Source organism: Oncorhynchus mykiss, chromosome 17 (assembly GCF_013265735.2).
Source record: "Oncorhynchus mykiss isolate Arlee chromosome 17, USDA_OmykA_1.1, whole genome shotgun sequence".
Classification (NCBI taxonomy): domain Eukaryota; kingdom Metazoa; phylum Chordata; class Actinopteri; order Salmoniformes; family Salmonidae; genus Oncorhynchus; species Oncorhynchus mykiss.
Genome location: NC_048581.1, coordinates 31,206,198 through 31,226,423, shown reverse-complemented (window position 1 = coordinate 31,226,423; position 20,226 = coordinate 31,206,198). Strand labels below are relative to the sequence as shown.

The 20,226-nt window shown below is 42.8% G+C and overlaps 1 protein-coding gene across 1 annotated transcript in view; it reads right to left on the bottom strand.

Moving 5' to 3' along the window:
- LOC110493705 (voltage-dependent calcium channel gamma-4 subunit) overlaps positions 1-11,494 on the bottom strand; it is a 30,654-nt gene extending 19,160 nt beyond the window's left edge. Inside the window, exon 1 of the mRNA XM_021568121.2 lies at positions 10,999-11,494. Coding sequence (XP_021423796.1) covers positions 10,999-11,215 — 217 coding nt within the window. The 5' untranslated portion in view covers positions 11,216-11,494. The remainder of the gene's footprint in view (positions 1-10,998) is intronic.
- Between the last annotated feature and the right edge of the window lie 8,732 nt (positions 11,495-20,226).

The window sequence follows — 20,226 nt, the reverse complement described above, 5'->3', positions numbered from 1 at the left end:
GTGACAGTAATAAAGCCTCTCTTGAAAAAGCCAAACCTTGACCAAGAAAAAAACTTAAAAACTTTTTAGAAAAAGCTGTTGCGCAGCAACTCACTGCTTTCCTGAAGACAAACAATGTATACGAAATGCTTCAGTCTGGTTTGACTCCATCATAGCACTGAGATTGCACTTGTGAAGGTGGTAAATTACCTTTTAATGACGTCCGACCGAGGCTCTCTGCATCTGTCGTCGTGCTCCTAGACCTTAGTGCTGCTTTTGATACCATCGATCACCACATTCTTTTGGAGAGATTGGAAACCCAAATTGGTCTACACGGACCAGTTCTGGCCTGGTTTAGATCTTATCTGTCAGAAAGATATCAGTTTGTCTCTGTGAATGGTTTGTCCTCTGACAAATCAACTGTAAATTTCAGTGTTCCTCAAGGTTCCGTTTTAGGACCACTATTGTTTTCACTCTTGGGGATGTAATTCGAAAACAATGTTAACTTTCACTGCTATGCGGATGACACAGCTGTAGATTTCAATGAAGCATGGTGAAGCCCCATAATTGCCCCCGCTGGAAGCCTGTGTTTCAGACATAAGGAAGTGGATGGCTGCAAACTTTCTACAGAGATGCTTGTTTCTACAGAGATGCTTGTTCTAGGTCCCAAGAAACAAGAGATCTTCTGTTGAATCTGACAATTAATCTTGATGGTTGTACAGTCGTTCAAATAAAACTGAAGGACCTCGGCGTTTTCTTAACCCTGTTGGCACTTAAAAATCACCTGGCCTGGCCGCTGCTGCCCCTAGTGGTGGGATGTGTATATTGAAAATGGACTGTCTAACTGTGATATACCCGAACCACTAGAATACATAATTTCCTAGCAGTGATAGAAAATGTCCCTCGCAGATTTGACAATCATTTTAAATAAATTAATAATTCACAGGTTAAATTGTTTGTTTTGTATGAAAATCAGTGGGGTAACAAAATAATCAGCATTATAATAGGCATGTCTTCTTTGGCAATCAATTTGTATTGTCATTTTTTAATTATGACAATTAAGCAACCCCAATGTATGGCAAAAATGCAATCACTAAGACTGAGTGAGTGCCTTTACAGCTCAACACAGAAGTGCATTGAGTATTGGGAACCATTTTAGCTTCACTTCCACTGTTTATTTTATTTCACCTTTATTTAACCAGGTAGGCAAGTTGAGAACAAGTTCTCATTTTCAATTGCGACCTGGCCAAGATAAAGCAAAGCAGTTCGACACATACAACTACACAGAGTTACACATGGAGTAAAACAAACATACAGTCAATAATGCAGTAGAAAAACCAAGTCTATATACAATGTGCGCAAATGAGGTGAGATAAGGGAGGTAAAAGGCAAAAAAAAGGCCATGGTGGCGAAGTAAATACAATATAGCAAGTAAAACACTGGAATGGTAGATTTGCAGTGGAAGAATGTGCAAAGTAGAAATAGAAATAATGGGGTGCAAAGGAGCAAAATAAATAAATACAGTAGGGGAAGAGGTAGTTGTTTGGGCTAAATTATAGATGGGCTATGTACAGGTGCAGTAATATGTGAGCTGCTCTGACAGCTGGTGCTTAAAGCTAGTGAGGGAGATAAGTGTTTCCAGTTTCAGAGATTTTTGTAGTTCGTTCCAGTCATTGGCAGCAGAGAACTGTAAGGAGAGGCGGCCAAAGGAGGAATTGGTTTTGGGGGTGACCAGAGAGATATACCTGCTGGAGCGCGTGCTACAGGTGGGTGCTGCTATGGTGACCAGCGAGCTGAGATAAGGGGGGACTTTACCTAGCAGGGTCTTGTAGATGACCTGGAGCCAGTGGGTTTGGCGACGAGTATGAAGCGAGGGCCATCCAACAAGAGCGTACAGGTCGCAATGGTGGGTAGTATATGGGGCTTTGGTGACAAAATGGATGACACTGATAGACTGCATCCAATTTATTGAGTAGGGTATTTGAGGCTATTTTGTAAATGACATGGCCACAGTCGAGGATCAGTAGGATGGTCAGTTTTACAAGGGTATGTTTGGCAGCATGAGGGAAGGACGATTTGTTGCGAAATAGGAAGCCAATTCTAGATTTAACTTTGGATTGGAGATGTTTTATGTGAGTCTGGAAGGAGAGTTTACAGTCTAACCAGACACCTAGGTATTTGTAGTTGTCCACATATTCTAAGTCAGAACCGTCCAGAGCAGTGATCCTGGACGGGCGTGCAGGTGCAGGCAACGATCGGTTGAAAAGCATGTATTTCGTTTTACTTGTATTTAAGAGCAGTTGGAGGCCACGGAAGGAGAGTTGTATGGCATTGAAGCTTGTCTGGAGGGTTTTTAACACAGTGTCCAAAGAAGGGCCAGAAGTATACAGAATGGTGTTGTCTGCATAGAGGTGGATCAGAGACTCACTAGCAGCAAGAGCGACATCATTGATGTATACAGAGAAGAGAGTTGGCCCAAGAATTGAACCCTGTGGCACCCCCATAGAGACTGCCAGAGGCCCGGACAACAGGCCCTCTGATTTGACACACTGAACTCTATCAGAGAAGTAGTTGGTGAACCAGGCGAGGCAATCTTTTGAGAAACCAAGGCTATCGAGTCTGCCGATGAGGATGTGGTGATTGACAGAGTCGAAAGCCTTGGCCAGGTCAATGAATACGGCTGCACAGTATTGTTTCTTATCGATGGAGGTTAAGATATCGTTTAGGACCTTGAGCGTGGCTGAGGTGCACCCATGACCAGCTCGGAAACCAGATTGCATAGCGGAGAAGGTGGGGTGGGATTCAAAATGGTCGGTAATCTGTTTGTTGACTTGGCTTTCGAAGACCTTAGAAAGGCAGGGTAGGATAGATATAGGTCTGTAGCAGTTTGGGTCAAGAGTGTCGCCTCCTTAGAAGAGGGGGATGACCGCAGCTGCTTTCCAATATTTGGGAATCTAGTAATATGGGTTGCAACAATTTCGGCAGATAGTTTTAGAAAGAAAGGGTCAAGATTGTCTAGCCCGGCTGATTTGGAAGGCTCCAGATTTTGCCGCTCTTTCAGAACATCAGCTGACTGGATTTGGAAGAAGGAGAAATGGGGAAGGCGAGGGTGAGTTGCTGTGGGGGGCGCCGTGCTGCTGAACGGGGTAGGGGTAGCCAGATGGAAAGCATGGCCAGCCGTAGAAAAATGCTTATTGAAATTCTCAATTATGGTGGATTTATCGGTGGTGACAGCTTTTCCTATCCTCAGTGCAGTGGGCAGCTGGGAGGAGGTGTTCTTATTCTCCATTGACTTTACAGTGTCCCAGAACTTTTAAGTTTGTGTTGCAGGAAGCAAATGTCTGCTTGAAAAAGCTAGCCTTAGCTTTTCTAACTGCCTGTGTATATTGGTCTCTAACTTCCCTGAAAAGTTGCAAATCACGGGGGCTGTTCGATGCTAATGCAGAACGCCATAGGATGTTTTTGTGTTGGTTAAGGGCAGTCAGGTCTGGAGAGAACCAAGGGCTATATCTGTTCCTGGTTCTAAATTTATTGAATGGGGCATGCTTATTTAAGATGGTGAGGAAGGCATTTAAAAAAAATAACCAGGCATCCTCTACTGATGGGATGAAGTCAATGTCCTTCCAGGATACCCTGGCCAGGTCGATTAGAAAGGCCTGCTCGATGAAGTGTTTCAGGGAGCGTTTGACAGTGATGAGTAGAGGTCGTTTGACCGCTGACCAATTACGGATGCAGGCAATGAGGCAGTGATCACTGAGATCTTGGTTGAAAACAGCAGAGGTGTATTTAGAGGGCAAGTTGGTTAGGATGATATCTATGAGGGTGCCCGTGTTTACGGCTTTGGGGTGGTACCTGGTAGGTTCATTGATAATTTGTGTGAGATTGAGGGCATCAAGCTTAGATTGTAGGATGGCTGGGCTGTTAAGCATTTCCCAGTTTAGGTCACCTAGCAGCATGAGCTCTGAAGATAGATGGGGGGGCAATCAGTTCACATATGGTGTCCAGGGCACAGCTGGGGGCAGAGGGTGGTCTATAGCAGGCGGCAACGGTGAGAGACTTGTTTTTAGAGAGGTGGTTTTTAAAAGTAGAAGTTCAAATTGTTTGGGTACAGACCTGGATAGTAGGACAGAACTCTGCAGGCTATCTCTGCAGTAGATTGCAACACCGCCCCCTTTGGTCGTTCTATCTTGTCTGAAAATGTTGTAGTTAGGGATGGAGATTTCAGAGTTTTTGGCGGTCTTCCTAAGCCAGGATTCAGACACGGCTAGGACATGCGGGTTGGCAGAGTCTGCTAAAGCAGTGAATAAAACAAACTTAGGGAGGAGGCTTCTAATGTTAACATGCATGAAACAAAGGCTATTACGGTTACAGAGGTCATCAAAAGAGAGCGCACTATGACATGGCATGAGGCATAATATATTTTTCTAATGAGCAGACATTGTTCATGTACAACCATTGTTGGATTAGTATAGTGTTGTTGCGTAGTGTTGTCTCAACTCTCACTTACCTTACCTGCTACTCCCCCTATGGACATTCTTTCTCCTGTTGCTTCCCTGCATGTTGGAGCTCGACGCCTAAGATTTTCACTGTGCCCTGCAATCGCACCTGCAACTCTGTACATGAGAATATTAAACAATCTCAATCCATGCTCAATAATAATCAATAATTGAGATCAATAATCTGTCTAAACAATTGTTGGAAGAATGACTTGTGTCATGCACAAAGTAGATATCCTAACCGACTTGCCAAAACTATAGTTTGTTAACAGGAAATTTGTGGAGTGGTTGAAAAACGAGTTAATGACTCCAACCTAAGTGTATATGTAAACTTCCGACTTCAACTGTAAATGCATATTGATCTGCATATCATTGTGGCAGGAATGGGAAAACACACTATATGAAACCATCTTTAGCTTACCTTTCAGATAACTTTATGCTGTATATTTCCACACATACTTACTCTACCTCCCTGTCTCACACACATCCTCTCTCTCTCTTACACACACTCACATCACTCTCTCTTTCTTGACATGAATTGTAGCCCAATGTTCTAACAAAACCCTAAGAAGGTATCGCTCAGCCTATAGAAGTCAGCTAAGCACACAGACTCATGATTTACCCAGGAGATTTACAGGGAGATATCATTAGCATTGGTTCTGGTGTACGCTGTAGCGTTGGATACAGGGCAGTACTCAATCTAATATTGCCCCAAGGTCTCGCTCACACACACACACGGCTCCCAACTTAGAAAAGTTAGGCACCAAACAGATTTGAAGGAACACCAGAAAAATATAGATTTTTGATTTAAGACACAGTTTAGAATTATTTATATAAGGCATATGCATCTTACCTTTGAAGCACCATCTATTTGAGTAGGCTATCATTTCCCTTTCCATTCTTCCTGTGCAATCCACATTTGTGCATAGCCTATTGGTAAAGTTACCAGGTTTTTTAGGTAACATGACGGAACAAGGTAGTTTATCAAAACAACAATCAGTGGCCTGAGTAGTTTAAAATGGCCCGCAACGTGGTTTATGAAATTATATAAAACGTGAGACGTAGTTTTCAACGTCATAAAAGGTGCAAGCATGACTGTCACTGTGCTCCGCTTTCCCTCTATGGCACTGGGGCTGCATGACTAGCCTGACCTCATTGACTAGAGGTAACAAAATAAGCTAAATCCGGGACACTCAAATTAGTATATGTGACATTTGGTATTGTTATATAAGACCGATAGTTACTTAAGGCAAAAACAAAAGTAGGGTGGTTGGGCGGGCATATAACGAACGTTCTAGCAAACCAAAGATTGCGAGTTCGAATGTCATCATGGATAACTTCAGCATTTTAGCAACTTTTCAACTACTTACTACTTTATAGCTACTTTGCTACTTTTCTTAGCATGTTAGCTAACCCTAACCCCTAGCTTATGTTAGCAAGCTAGCTAATGTTAGCCACCTAGCTGGAATTTGTAACATATACACTGCTCAAAAAAATAAAGGGAACAATTAAACAACACAATGTAACTCCAAGTCAATCACACTTCTGTGAAATCAAACTGTCCACTTAGGAAGCAACACTGATTGACAATAAATTCCACATGCTGTTGTGCAAATGGAATAGACAACAGGTGGAAATTATAGGCAATTAGCAAGACACCCCCAATAAAGGAGTGGTACTGCAGGTGGTGACCACAGACCACTTCTCAGTTCCTATGTTTCCTGGCTGATGGCTTGGTCACCTTTGAATGCTGGCGGTGCTTTCACTCTAGTGGTAGCATGAGACGGAGTCTACAACCCACTCAAGTGGCTCAGGTAGTGCAGCTCATCCAGGATGGAACATCAATGCGAGCTGTGGCAAGAAGGTTTGCTGTGTCTGTCAGCGTAGTGTCCAGAGCATGGAGGTGCTACCAGGAGAAAGGCCAGTACATCAGGAGACGTGGAGCAGCAGGACCGCTACCTCCGCCTTTGTGCAAGGAGGAGCACTGCCAGAGCCCTGCAAAACGACCTCCAGCAGGCCACAAATAAGCATGTGTCTGCTCAAACGGACTCCATGAGGGTGGTATGAGGGCCCGACGTCGACAGGTGGGGGTTGGGCTTACAGCCCAACACCGTGCAGGACGTTTGGCATTTGCCAGAGAACACCAAGATTGGCAAATTCGCCACTATTGCACTGGCCTCTTCACAGATGAAAACTGGTTCACACTGAGCACATGTGACAGAGTCTGGAGATGCCGTGGAGAACGTTCTGCTGCCTGCAACATCCTCCAGCATGACCGGTTTGGCGGTGGGTCAGTCATGGTGTGGGGTGGCATTTCTTTGGGGGGCCACACAGCCCTCCATGTGCTCGCCAGAGGTAGCCTGACTGCAATTAGGTACCGAGATGAGATCCTCAGACCCCTTGTGAGACCATATGCTGGTGCAGTTGGCCCTGGGTTCCTCCTAATGCAAGGCAATGCTAGACCTCATGTGGCTGGAGTGTGCCTGCAGTTCCTGCAAGAGGAAGGCATTGATGCTATGGACTGGCCCGCCCGTTCCCCAGACCTGAATCCAATTGAGCACATCTGGGACATAATGTCTCGCTCCATCCACCAACGCAAAGTTGCACCACAGACTGTCCAGGAGTTGGCGGATGCTTTAGTCTAGGTCTGGGAGGAGATCCCTCAGGAGACCATCCGCCACCTCATCAGGAGCATGCCCAGGCGTTGTAGGGAGGATTACAAAGTTGGATCAGCCTGTAGTGTGGTTTTCCACTTTAATTTTGAGTGTGACTCCAAATCCAGACCTCCATGGGTTGATACATTTGATTTCCATTGATACTTTTTGTGTGATTTTGTTGTCAGCACATTCAACTATGTAAAGAAAAAAGTATTTAATACGAATATTTCATTCATTCAGTTCTAGGATGTGTTATTTTAGTGTTCCCTTTATTTTTTTGAGCAGTGTATATATATTTATATACACACATTTTGCAAATTTGTAACATATGTTACAAATTAAAATGTGTATATCATACAAAATGGGATATCCACAAATTAATACATACCATGCAAAATGTAACATACCACCTAAATGGTGTGTCTCAGTTTTACATACAGAAGAATATACGAAATGCTCTGAGACCAGGTTGGCTTGATAGCCAGACTGGCCTGTATTCTTGGTTCTAACAATGAAAAAATACAATGTATCCACTTTGTTCCCACTGTGAGTTACTCCAATAATTAAACAAATGTAACAGAAGATTCCTCAGTGTCTGCACAACCACAGCTCACATCACGGCTAAATTTAATTGGTTTCATTTTTTGGTACTTTTACCCCTTTTTCTCCCCAATTGGTAGTTAGTCTTATCCCATCGCTGCAAATCCCGTACAGACTCCGGAGAGGCGAAGATCGAGAGCCTTGCGTCCTCCGAAACATGACCCTGCCAAGTCGCACTACTTCTTGACGGACTGCTCACTTACCCCAGAAGCCAGCCGCACCAATGTGTCGGAGGAAACACTGTACAACTGGCGACCGAGTCAGCTTGCCTGCCACAAGGAGTCGCTAGAGCGTAGCGGGATAAGGAAAATCCCAGCCGGCCAAACCTCCCCCTAACCTGGACGACGCTGTGCTGCCTCATGGGTCTCCCGGTCACAGCCGGCTGTGACACAGCCTGGGATCGTACTCGGGCTGTAGTGACACCTCAGGCAATGTGATGCAGTGCCTTAAACTGCTGCTCCACTCGGGAGGCAATTATTGATTTATTTTTTACTGATGGAGATGTGCAGAAAGAGCTAACAGAGAAAAGCAGGTGAATAATGGCTGGTAGGGGATGCGGCTGGCTAATCACAGCTGTCACAGATGATACTGGATGAAGCACTCATTCTGATGACATATCTGTCATCACCCCACACACACATATTTTCAGATCACTGATCAAAGAGATTGTCTAAGAAAGGAAGCCATCTTAGACAATTGGAACACAGCTGATATGTTTGACCCGTTGGCCTAATAAAGTTGGTGATGAGACAGAAACATATGAAGAGAGCGGGAGAGAAGGGGAGTTTCTCTCCTGTCTGTCAGTCATCACTAGTTACCACAGCCACAAAGTCATAAACCCTGCCTATTTCTACAATTTCTTGTCATAAAATTTGATTTTAAATCTAAACACACTATTAACCTAAGCTTACATTTTTACGATATAGACCATTTTGACTTTGTGCTTGTGGTTACTAGTGGAAACTCTGTCTGTCTGCCTGCGAGACAACAGTGCATCCTTTATTACTCAGCATAGCTTTGCCATGGCAACCTCCTCCTGGTGCCCAAGAAGCACATTTCATGCCTACATCTCAGAGGAGCCCTTTGACATCCTACTAACTCATTCATACAGGGACTGGCGGGTGTGTGCATAGACGTGCGTACACACAGCACAATGTTTTGAAAACCCCAAAATGTGTTTTGCTAGCTATAAACAGTCTCTCACAGCCCCCCTTTGCTTATTACAAACATCATTCAACGATTACCTCACATTTCAAAACACCCAACAAGACCCATGTAACAGCTTCATTATCATCAAGTCTTTCTTATTCAGTCTGGCAAGCAACAATAGCTATTCAAAATAAAATGCCATTCAATAACACAAAGAACACCTCAGAGCGAGATTGACAGTCATTCAACAGGTGTCTATCTATTTAGAAGGAAGGAAATAAGACCCCTCTCACTCTCTTTGAAGCTCGTCTCCCGTCGACACAGGAAGGAAGCGCTAGTTAGGTGGGAGTTCTTGTTTGATTTAAGGCGAGCTGGGAAGAAGACTCAAATTGTTCCGTGCGCGTCTTAAACGCCTCCCCTATGGGAGAAAAGGTAGGGAAAGTATATAGGGTTGAGAAAGGGAAAGCGGATTGGGTTGGTAATGTTGCCACTTGACATTGTGTTGCCCAGCTGTGGACATGCATGGAATAGCAATGATTGAGAAATGTATTTTTTGTCCATCTTGACTTCTCTCGCTCTCTCTCTCTCTCTGAGTGTTAGTATTCTTCTTTGCCAATGAATAATTTCATTTAGCAGTCTGTAGCTTGTAATTCATGCTGTTACTCAAAACATATTGACTGTGGAAGTTGAAATGGTCTTCTCCAGTTGCGTTAGTTCTCTCTCACCGCCGCGCTTTCTGAAGACACGTTTCAGCGCCACGCACAATGGACAGCACCAAATCAGCCGGCTCGATTTTCAGACACTTGATTCGACTTTGAAGAAACGCGTTTTATGCAATGCTTCACTTACTAGCCTACAGAATAAACAACGCCAAATAACATTTACCTAACAAATCACTTTTGTATCATATAGCAAGGTTTGATAATCAAAATCTTAAGTGGAAGTGTCCATTATACCCCGGGACAATTCACTTAAATGCACTTCACATCGCTAGAGAATAATTTATCAATCTCAACACTACAGCGGTTAGCTGCGGCATATTTATTAACGTAGTTGATTTCGCTTAACAGTGACGCAAGTAACATGGAAGAGCTGGCTAGTGGCTACTTCAATGGAGAATAGTAAATAACTGGGGTTTGGTAGGGAAAAGTAGAGACCCAAAAACCAATAATTATCCATCATGTCATTTATATGCTATATTGATCTGGATGTGAACAAATCGAAGGACACCCCTTAACAGATTGATCGTATTGATTAAGATGTATTGATAGATACAAAGCTCAGCACCTGGCTCAAATGGGTAGACATTATTCATTAATTTGACTGAATATTTCATTGCTGTGCAACTCTTTTAGCAAAGCCCAACCCAGCTCTTGAAACGAGAAAGCAATGTATATATTCGTTCGATCTCGTGTCGGTGAAAAACATACATGGATTTGAATTTGATCAAAGTTAAACCTATTTGCAGATAACTATATTTCTAAATCTCACCCGTGTTTCCATAGCAATGTCTTAGGTGTAGTTGCCAAGCAACAGCATCACGTACACTGAACTGGATGGACAAAGAATCGCCGTTTGGAGAAGCGCATCTAAACAATCTGAAGTTGAACTCGTAGTTGTGCACTCCTAAAAGTAACAGCCATTGATTATAAACGGGTTGAGTAGGCTATGAACTAGTTCTATTGCACATTCCCATACAGCCGTGCATTATGCATGTACAGTACAGGGTAACGAGGCCACGTCATATCCGAAGCAAAAACATAAAGTAGGTCTAATACATTGCATTACGCACAGGGATACATAATGGTATAACACGCCCACAATTATAGCCTACATCTCCAGCTGCACTACACGCGTTCCAAGACCTCTGTTCTATCAAAACGTCCTAACAACTTTTCACTCTGTGCATGGACAGTATATTTCAGTATAGGCAAGGTTGTTTTTCCTCAAACGCCCCCAACAAAGTCTTATCATAATACACTATGCTAACTAAAAACTGGTGTCACAAACTAAACATGTACTACTTTTACGCACTTCAATGATTCATACATCAGATACTTTCCTATATTAACCAAATGAAAAACTCAAAAGTAAAGACCAGAAAGCTGACAAAGTACCTTCTATACAACAAATCCGCCACAGCCCGGAGTGCGTCAGGTCGCCTCTAGTTTTCTTGGGTTGCATGTCCTCCGTGGTGACATTGGTGGCGTTACATATGTACGCCCGAGAATAGAGCCAGTAGTCGGTCCCAATAGCTATTGTCATCAGACTGAAAGCTGCAAAAGCGCCCACGATGGTCAACAGTATCTGACACCCACGGTCACACCACGCCATGGCGCCTCATAATAATCCACAACGGGTTACAAACACACTAAAGAGGCACGCAGCAGAATATGGCTATCGTTGGTGTTTTTTTTCTAGAACATCACTTTCATGTAAACTTCAACTGGAGTGCTTCTTAATGGGTAAATTCAGTAGCTTTTTCCTTTGCACGCTTCTCGAGGATTTAATTCCCCAAAGTTCACATTGCAGAAGTCGTTGATTCCTCCACAGGTTGAATTTTATAAACTTGCACGTTTCTTGACGAAAGATGTTTTTCGATGTGCGATTAGCTTTCACTTCTCAACTGAATTGATTTGCCAAGAGCGCAAGATCTTCTACCAAGACCACACCTTCTATTCAACTAACCAATGAGCGACGACAATGATCGGTCTCGAGTCGACATCAGAAAGATACTACATAACAACTGATATCTAATAAGGCAAACACCCATATCCCATTGAAGAAGAAAAAATGAAAATATACTGAAATAAATAAACGCAACATGCAGCAATTTCTAAGATTTTACTGAGTTGCAGTTCATATAAAGAAATCTGTCAATTTAAATACATTAAATAGGCCCTAATCTATGAATTTCACATGACTGGGAATACAGATATGTGTCTGTTAGTCACAGATACCTTTTAAAAAATGTAGGGGCGTGGATCAGAAAACCAGTCAGTATCTGGTGTGACCACCATTTGCCTCATGCAGCACAACACCTCTCCTTTGCATAAAGTTGATCAGGCTGTTGATTGTGGCCTGATGTCCCACTCCTCTTTAATGGCTGTGCGAAGTTGCTGGACATTGGCGGGAACTGGAACATACGTCCATCCAGAGCATTCCAAACATGCTCAATTGGTGACATGACTGGAACATGAACTGGGACATTTTCAGCTTCCTGGAATAGTGTACAGATATTCGCTACATGGGGGCGTGCATTATCTTGCTGAAACATGAGGTGATGGCAGCGGATTAATGGCACCACAATGGGCCTCAGGATCTCGTCACGGTATCTCTGTGCATTCAAATTGCCATTGAAAAATATGTTGTGTTCGTTGTCCGTAGCTTATGCCTGCCCATACCATAACCCCACCGCCACCATGGGGCACTCAGCAAACCACTCGCCTACACGACACCATACACGCGGTCTGCGGTTGTGAGGCCAGTTGAACGTGCTGACAAATTCTCTAAAACGACGTTGGAGACAGGTTATGGTATAGAAATGAACATTCAATTCTCTGGCAACAGCTCTGATGGACAGTCAGCATGCCATTTGCACACTCCTTCAAAACTTGAGACATTTTAGAGTGGCCTTTTATTGTCCCCATGTTTTATTGTACCTATGTAATGATCCTGCTGTTTAATCAGCTTCTTGATATGCCACACCTGTCAGGTGGATGGATGATCTTGGCAGAAAAAAAGGATTCCAGAGAAATTCTCACTAACAAGGATGTAAACAAATTTGTACACAAAATTTGAGTTAAATAAGGTTTTTATGTGTATGGAACATTTCTGGGATCTTTTATTTCAGCTCATGAAACATGGTACCAATATGTTGCGTTTGATATTTTTCGTCAGTGTAGAAATGGTCAGAAAATGACCATAATTTCACCCAAAAATATGGGATTAATTCACAAAAAAGAGTGTAGATAATTCACGGCTGAATTTAAGCTTGTCATCAAACCTTCAACTCCCATTTATTGGAATTGTGGTCTGCAGACTTTAGACCACTTTTGAGAGTTATGTCCAAATTAACTGTAATTTCAGGGGGTGAACAGTCTCTTTAAGGTCCGGGCATTTCCCTTTTTTTTTCGCCTTTTGCAGAGCGTTTCCCTTTCACAGACACACAGAGCGAGAGAGAGCCTGCTGGGCTTGGCTACCTCGCTGTCGTTTATGTCCCATCCCTTTGAAAGAAAGCCCCCAGCCGCTCTCTGATTCACTTCCTGTCTGTGTGTGTGTGTGTGTGTGTGTGTGAGAGAGAGAGAGAAATGGGCCACTTGATGGGGTTGAAGCATATCCTGAACTGCTCCAGTGAATGGGAGTGGGGACATCCTCTATGGGGAGACATTACAGTGGGAGACATGTCAGTGTTGTTTAGATAGGACATGAAGGTACTCAGGGTTGAGTTGTTTTCTCTTTGTAAGTATGTTAGTGGGTTTATCTCAGTATGATTACAGTTTTAGAACATAGAGCATTAGAGAAAGCCTTGTGGTGTTCGTTCATCACTTTCCTCTTAATAGCTAACTTTGTATTGCACAGAGGGAAAGACAAAGACCAGAAAAAACTGAAATGTAATGTGTGAGACAAAGAAGAGGGAACAGCAAAAGGTTATTTTCATTACTGCTAGTCTTTGACATCTTGAATTCATGCAGACAGCAATATTAGAGACAATCTACATAACCCCCTCCGAGGGGATTACGCTGGTTGGCAATGAGCTTGAACTGAAATGGCATGGATGCCATCTGTTTCAATCATAGGCCTCCTTGGTATCAGTATGACGTGTTACATACAAATGTATAGTGCATTCGGAAAGTATTCAGACCCCTTGACTTTTTCCAGATTTTGTTAAGTTACAGCCTTTTTCTAAAATGGATTAAATATTTTTTTCCCTCATTAATCTAAACACAATAGCCCATAATGACAAAGGAAAAACAATTTTTTAGAATTGTTTGAAAAAAAACCATTATCTTATTTACATAAGTATTCAGACTCTTTGCTATGAGACTCAAAATTGAGCTAAGGTGCATTCTGTTTACATGTATTATCCTTGAGATGTTCCTACAACTTGTTTGGAGTCCACCTGTGGTAAATTCAATTTGACATGATTTGGAAAGGCACACACTTGTCTATTTAAGGTCCCACTGTACATGTCAGAGCAAAAACCAAGCCATAATGTTGAGGGAATTGTCCGTAGAGCTCCGAGACAGGATTGTGTCGAGGCAGAGATCTGGGGAAGGGTACGAAATAATGTCTGCAGCATTGAAGATCCGCAAGAACACGGTGCCCTCCCTAATTTTTAAATGGGAGAATTTTGGAACCCCCAAGACTTCCTAGAGCTGGCCGCCTGGCCAAACTGAGCAATCAGGGGAAAAGGGCCTTGGTCAGGGAGGTGACCAAGAACCCGATCGTCACTCTGACAGAGCTCCAGAGTTCCTCTGTGGCGATGGGAGAACCTTCCAGAAGGACAACCATCTCTGCAGCACTCCACCAATCAGGCCTTTATGGTACAGTGGCCAGTCGGAAGCCACTCCTCAGTAAAATTCACATGACAGCCCGCTAGGAGATTGCCAAAAGGCACCTAAAGGACTCTCAGACCATAAGAAACAAGATTCTCTGGTCTGATGAAACCAATATTGAACTCTTTGGCCTGAATGCCAAGCGTCATGTCTGGAGGAAACCAGGCACCGCTCATCACCTGGCCAATACCATCTCTATGGTGAAGCATGGTATTGGCAGCATCATGTTGTGGGGATGTTTTCAGGGGCAGGGACTGGGAGACTAGTCAGGATCGAGGGAAAGATGAACGGAGCAAAGTACAGAGAGTTCCTTAATGAAAACTTGCTCCAGAGCGCTAAGGACCTCAGACTGGGGCGAATGTTCACCTTCCAACAGGACAAAGACCCTAAGCACACAGCCAAGACAACGCATGAGTGGCTTTGGGATGGGGAGCGTATACCAGCTAAATTGCTTACTGACTATACGCTAACGTTACTGCATGATTGTAGCGGGTTTACTAACACGTTAGTCCTTGAGTGGCCCAGCCAGAGCCCGGACTTGAACCCGATCGAACATCTCTGGAGAGACCTGAAAATAGTTGTGCAGCGACGCTCCCCATTCAACCTGACAGGGCTTGAGAGGATCTGCAGTGAAGAATGGGAGAATCTCTCCAAATACAGGTGTACCAAGCTTGTAGCGTCGTACCCAAGAAGACTCAAGGCTGTAATCGCTGCCAAAGGTGCTTCAACAAAGTACTGAGTAAAGGATCTGAATGCTGATATTTCAGTTTTTTATTTGTAATAAATTTGCTAACATTTCTAAAAACCTGTTTTTGCTTTGTCACTGTGGTGTATTGTGTGTAGATTGGTGAGGGGGAAAAAACAATTTAATACATTTTAGAATGAGGCTGTAACGTAACAAAATGTGGAAAAAGTCAATCGGTCTGAATACTTTCCGACTGGACTGTATCTGTGAGCGTAGCACTTCCAAGAATGCTTTGTGCAAGTGGATATCTTAAAGATGGCTTCTTTTGAAGCTAATATGATGTCCAGTTATTTCAAATAATGACATTGATTTTGTTGGAGTGACTCCAATAATTTGTAGAACTTTCTTCTGGTAAACCTCACCTAAACCTTTTTTGGTTGCAGGTAGAACCATTTTGGTTCCAGGTAGAATGCTTTTGGGTTCCATGTGCAGTAGAACCCTACAGAGGGTTCTAGATGGAACCCAAAATGATTCTACCTGGAAACAAAAAGGGTTTTACATGGAACCAAAAAAGAGTTATCCTATGGGGACAGCCAAAGAACCTTTCTGGAATCCTTTAAGGATCCTTTAAGAGTCGAGGGAATAGGGTGTCATTCAGGTCCAATATGGTCCTGGGTATAGAGATGGCTTCCCCCTATGATGCCAGAGGAGATAGTGAGTGTCTAGACGGGGCTTGGAGCAAAGGAGAGGAGGGGAGGAGAGAAAGAAAGAAAGGAACAAAGGAAGAGAGAATAAAGAAAACAAACCAATCCCTCAGGCTGTGGTAAGCTGCTTAGAAACAGAACTCTGTACTCAAACTTCACTAATATAGCCTTGTGTGTTGTTAATGATGGACACCTCCACCATACAGGAAAAAGTGTCAAATTGCAACATTTAGGATCTTTTGAAGGGAAACTTCACCACTCTTTAACCTCATATTCATTAAACGTGGTGACGTTTCCCTCGACCATTGACATAAAACCATGCAGGAAAGATTACCCTCGGTGGGCGATTGCCTTTGAAAAAGTCCTGCTACAATCAGTGATGTGCTATTATTTAGTCATAGTGTTTTGGAGGTTTGAAGACGAAGGGGTTGAAGTGGGAGCCTGATTTTCAAAGGGCTGAGTCTCCACACCCCAGAGTTGAATCAGCTTGAATCCTGTAGAGGTACACCAATGATTAAAAGCAAGATGCTCTTTTTAAATATTTCAAGAAGGTACCCAAGCTGTTATATCTTGATACAAATGAGCTTTTTGATAATTGCCCGGGCAACAGACAGGGAAGGCAGAGGGAAGTAGGCACGGATGAACACACACACACGCACGCACGCACTCACGCACACAAAAAAACAAACAAACATTTTGTTCACAACATTCTATGTGCATCAAGTTTTTTTCTTAATTTCCTCAGTTGTATTACACACTATAAAACGCAGGACATGAATTGTATTCCAATGTTCTAACAAAGCAGGAGGCATCGCTCGGCCAATAGAAATCTCTCTGTGCATTTCAGCTTAGGATACACAGGCTCATGATTCACCCAGGCGATTTCATTTGCCCGTGTGCTGATGTGCGTCATGTTGGAGACAGGGCAGTACTCTGAAACTATTATGCTGGCTGTCTGGCTGGCTGTCTGTCTCCCGCTCTCTCTCTCACTAACAAGAGGGATAAGAAACAGAGGAATAGAAAAACAAAGGAAACAGATCAAACCGTTTTCTGCCAAGTTCCCAAGGTATGAGAGGGAACGGCTAACCTGATATAACATTATTATATTGTAGCTATGGTTTGTGACATTTAATTCTGTGGTACACACAACGTCTGGGTGTCTGTGTGGATTAGGAGTGGAGTGCTATTTGGTTGATGTTGTAATTTCCTTTGGACCGTTTTGGAATAATGAAATGAGGCTGTCAATCATTTCACAATTCCCAAATCAGTCAATTGTTATGTACGCACCATTTGGATTTGTTATCAGTGAGTCACTTCGTAATGCACTTAACCTACTTCAAGCTACCGACTGGGGTCATTTAAAAAAAATCATAGCCCAAAGGTAGTTTATTAATTAAATTCTTCAACATGTTCATAACTTTGTCAATCAACCTTTTCTTAACAAATCTTAATAATTTCTCTATCAATATGGACTTAAAAACGAAAACCCAATTCTGGTCCTTTGGGGTCTTGACCCCAACCACAAACACCTAATTCCGCCTATAGTAATTTGCTAAATACACTTAGTATACCAAAAGCGAAGGACACCTTCCTAATATTGAGTCATACTGGTCCTCCGTGGGAATCACACCCACAACCCTGGCGTTGCAAGTGCCATGCTCTAGCAACTGAGCCACGCGAGAGACATGGGGTCATTTTAACAAGTGACAATAAGCGATCATGGCTTTCACCTGGATTAACCTGGTGAGTCTATATTAGCGTTTCCGATAATGGACAAAATTGCCTAGGACATATGCTTAGTTGCAGTCAAAACAGCTCATAAAAGTCTCAGTGGTATGAATACTTGGTAGAACCGTACAACAAATCCCCTCTGAATGTACACATAGTGCTGTATTTGTGTGTATTATATGAAGAAAAAAAATATTCTACTGAAAATGTTATATAACAGTGGAGGCTCCTCAGAGGTGGAAGGAGACCATCCTCCTCAGTGAATTTCATAAAAATAAAAATGAATGTCTACAGTAACCTCAACAGCAATCTGTAAGGTAGCGCCTTGGTGTAGTCGGAGGACAGCTGGCTTCCATCCTCCTACGGGTACATTGACTTCAATACAAAACCTAGGAGGCTCATGGTTCTCACCCCCTTCCATAGACTTAAACAGTAATTATGACAACAACCAGAGGACATGAATTTCTCCCAAAATGAAGGAGAAGCAAGAGAGATATTTCATAATTTCTTGTCACCTTCAGTTTCACTTACTTAGCTAGAAAATGAAGCTAGCTGGCTGTGACTATCCAACACAACACTGGAACTCTTCCAAGTCAAGGTAAGCTTTTGGGTTTACAAATTTATTGCCAGGGCCCGAGCTAAACTGCTTATTGACCTTACACTGTAATGTTACTTACTGCATGATGGTAGCGGGTTGACTGACGCATTAGTTCTATTAGCTATGTTGACTATGATGTTACTTTAGCTAATATGGTGACAACGATGTAGACTGTGTGTAACGGTTATGATATGGTTTGGCTTGGAAAGGTTTTTTCACCAGGTGACATACAGCTGATGTGTTGTGCATTGAAGTCCACAAGTGAAGGGAAAGGGTGAGAGGAGGAGAGCACATACAGTGCCTTGCGAAAGTATTCGGCCCCCTTGAACTTTGCGACCTTTGGCCATATTTCAGGCTTCAAACATAAAGATATAAAACTGTATTTTTTTGTGAAGAATCAACAACAAGAGGGACACAATCATGAAGTGGAACGACATTTATTGGATATTTCAAACTTTTTTAACAAATCAAAAACTGAAAAATTGGGCGTGCAAAATTATTCAGCCCCTTTACTTTCAGTGCAGCAAACTCTCTCCAGAAGTTCAGTGAGGATCTCTGAATGATCCAATGTTGACCTAAATGACTAATGATGATAAATACAATCCACCTGTGTGTAATCAAGTCTCCGTATAAATGCACCTGCACTGTGATAGTCTCAGAGGTCCGTTAAAAGCGCAGAGAGCATCATGAAGAACAAGGAACACACCAGGCAGGTCCGAGATACTGTTGTGAAGAAGTTTAAAGCCGGATTTGGATACAAAAAGATTTCCCAAGCTTTAAACATCCCAAGGAGCACTGTGCAAGCGATAATATTGAAATGGAAGGAGTATCAGACCACTGCAAATCTACCAAGACCTGGCCGTCCCTCTAAACTTTCAGCTCATACAAGGAGAAGACTGATCAGAGATGCAGCCAAGAGGCCCATGATCACTCTGGATGAACTGCAGAGATCTACAGCTGAGGTGGGAGACTCTGTCCATAGGACAACAATCAGTCGTATATTGCACAAATCTGGCCTTTATGGAAGAGTGGCAAGAAGAAAGCCATTTCTTAAAGATATCCATAAAAAGTGTTGTTTAAAGTTTGCCACAAGCCACCTGGGAGACACACCAAACATGTGGAAGAAGGTGCTCTGGTCAGATGAAACCAAAATGGAACTTTTTGGCAACAATGCAAAATGTTATGTTTGGCGTAAAAGCAACACAGCTCATCACCCTGAACACACCATCCCCACTGTCAAACATGGTGGTGGCAGAATCGTGGTTTGGGCCTGCTTTTCTTCAGCAGGGACAGGGAAGATGGTTAAAATTGATGGGAAGATGGATGGAGCCAAATACAGGACCATTCTGGAAGAAAACCTGATGGAGTATGCAAAAGACCTGAGACTGGGACGGAGATTTGTCTTCCAACAAGACAATGATCCAAAACATAAAGCAAAATCTACAATGGAATGATTCAAAAATAAACATATCCAGGTGTTAGAATGGCCAAGTCAAAGTCCAGACCTGAATCCAATCGAATCTGTGGAAAGAACTGAAAACTGCTGTTCACAAATGCTCTCCATCCAACCTCACTGAGCTCGAGCTGTTTTGCAAGGAGGAATGGGAAAAAATTTCAGTCTCTCGATGTGCAAAACTGATAGAGACATACCCCAAGCGACTTACAGCTGTAATCGCAGCAAAAGGTGGCGCTACAAAGTATTAACTTAAGGGGGCTGAATAATTTTGCACGCCCAATTTTTCAGTTTTTGATTTGTTAAAAAAGTTTGAAATATCCAATAAATGTCGTTCCACTTCATGATTGTGTCCCACTTGTTGTTGATTCTTCACAAAAAATACAGTTTTATATCTTTATGTTTGAAGCCTGAAATGTGGCAAAAGGTCGCAAAGTTCAAGGGGGCCGAATACTTTCGCAAGGCACTGTAGATGCAAGAAGGAATACAACATGGCTGCTATGAAAGTGAACTGTGTTTACGCGTGATCAAGGGTGAATTCATTCCACCAATTCTGTTGAAATGTTTCTTAAACGGAAGCAAACAGAACGAAACAGGGATACACACACTTGAATTTGTC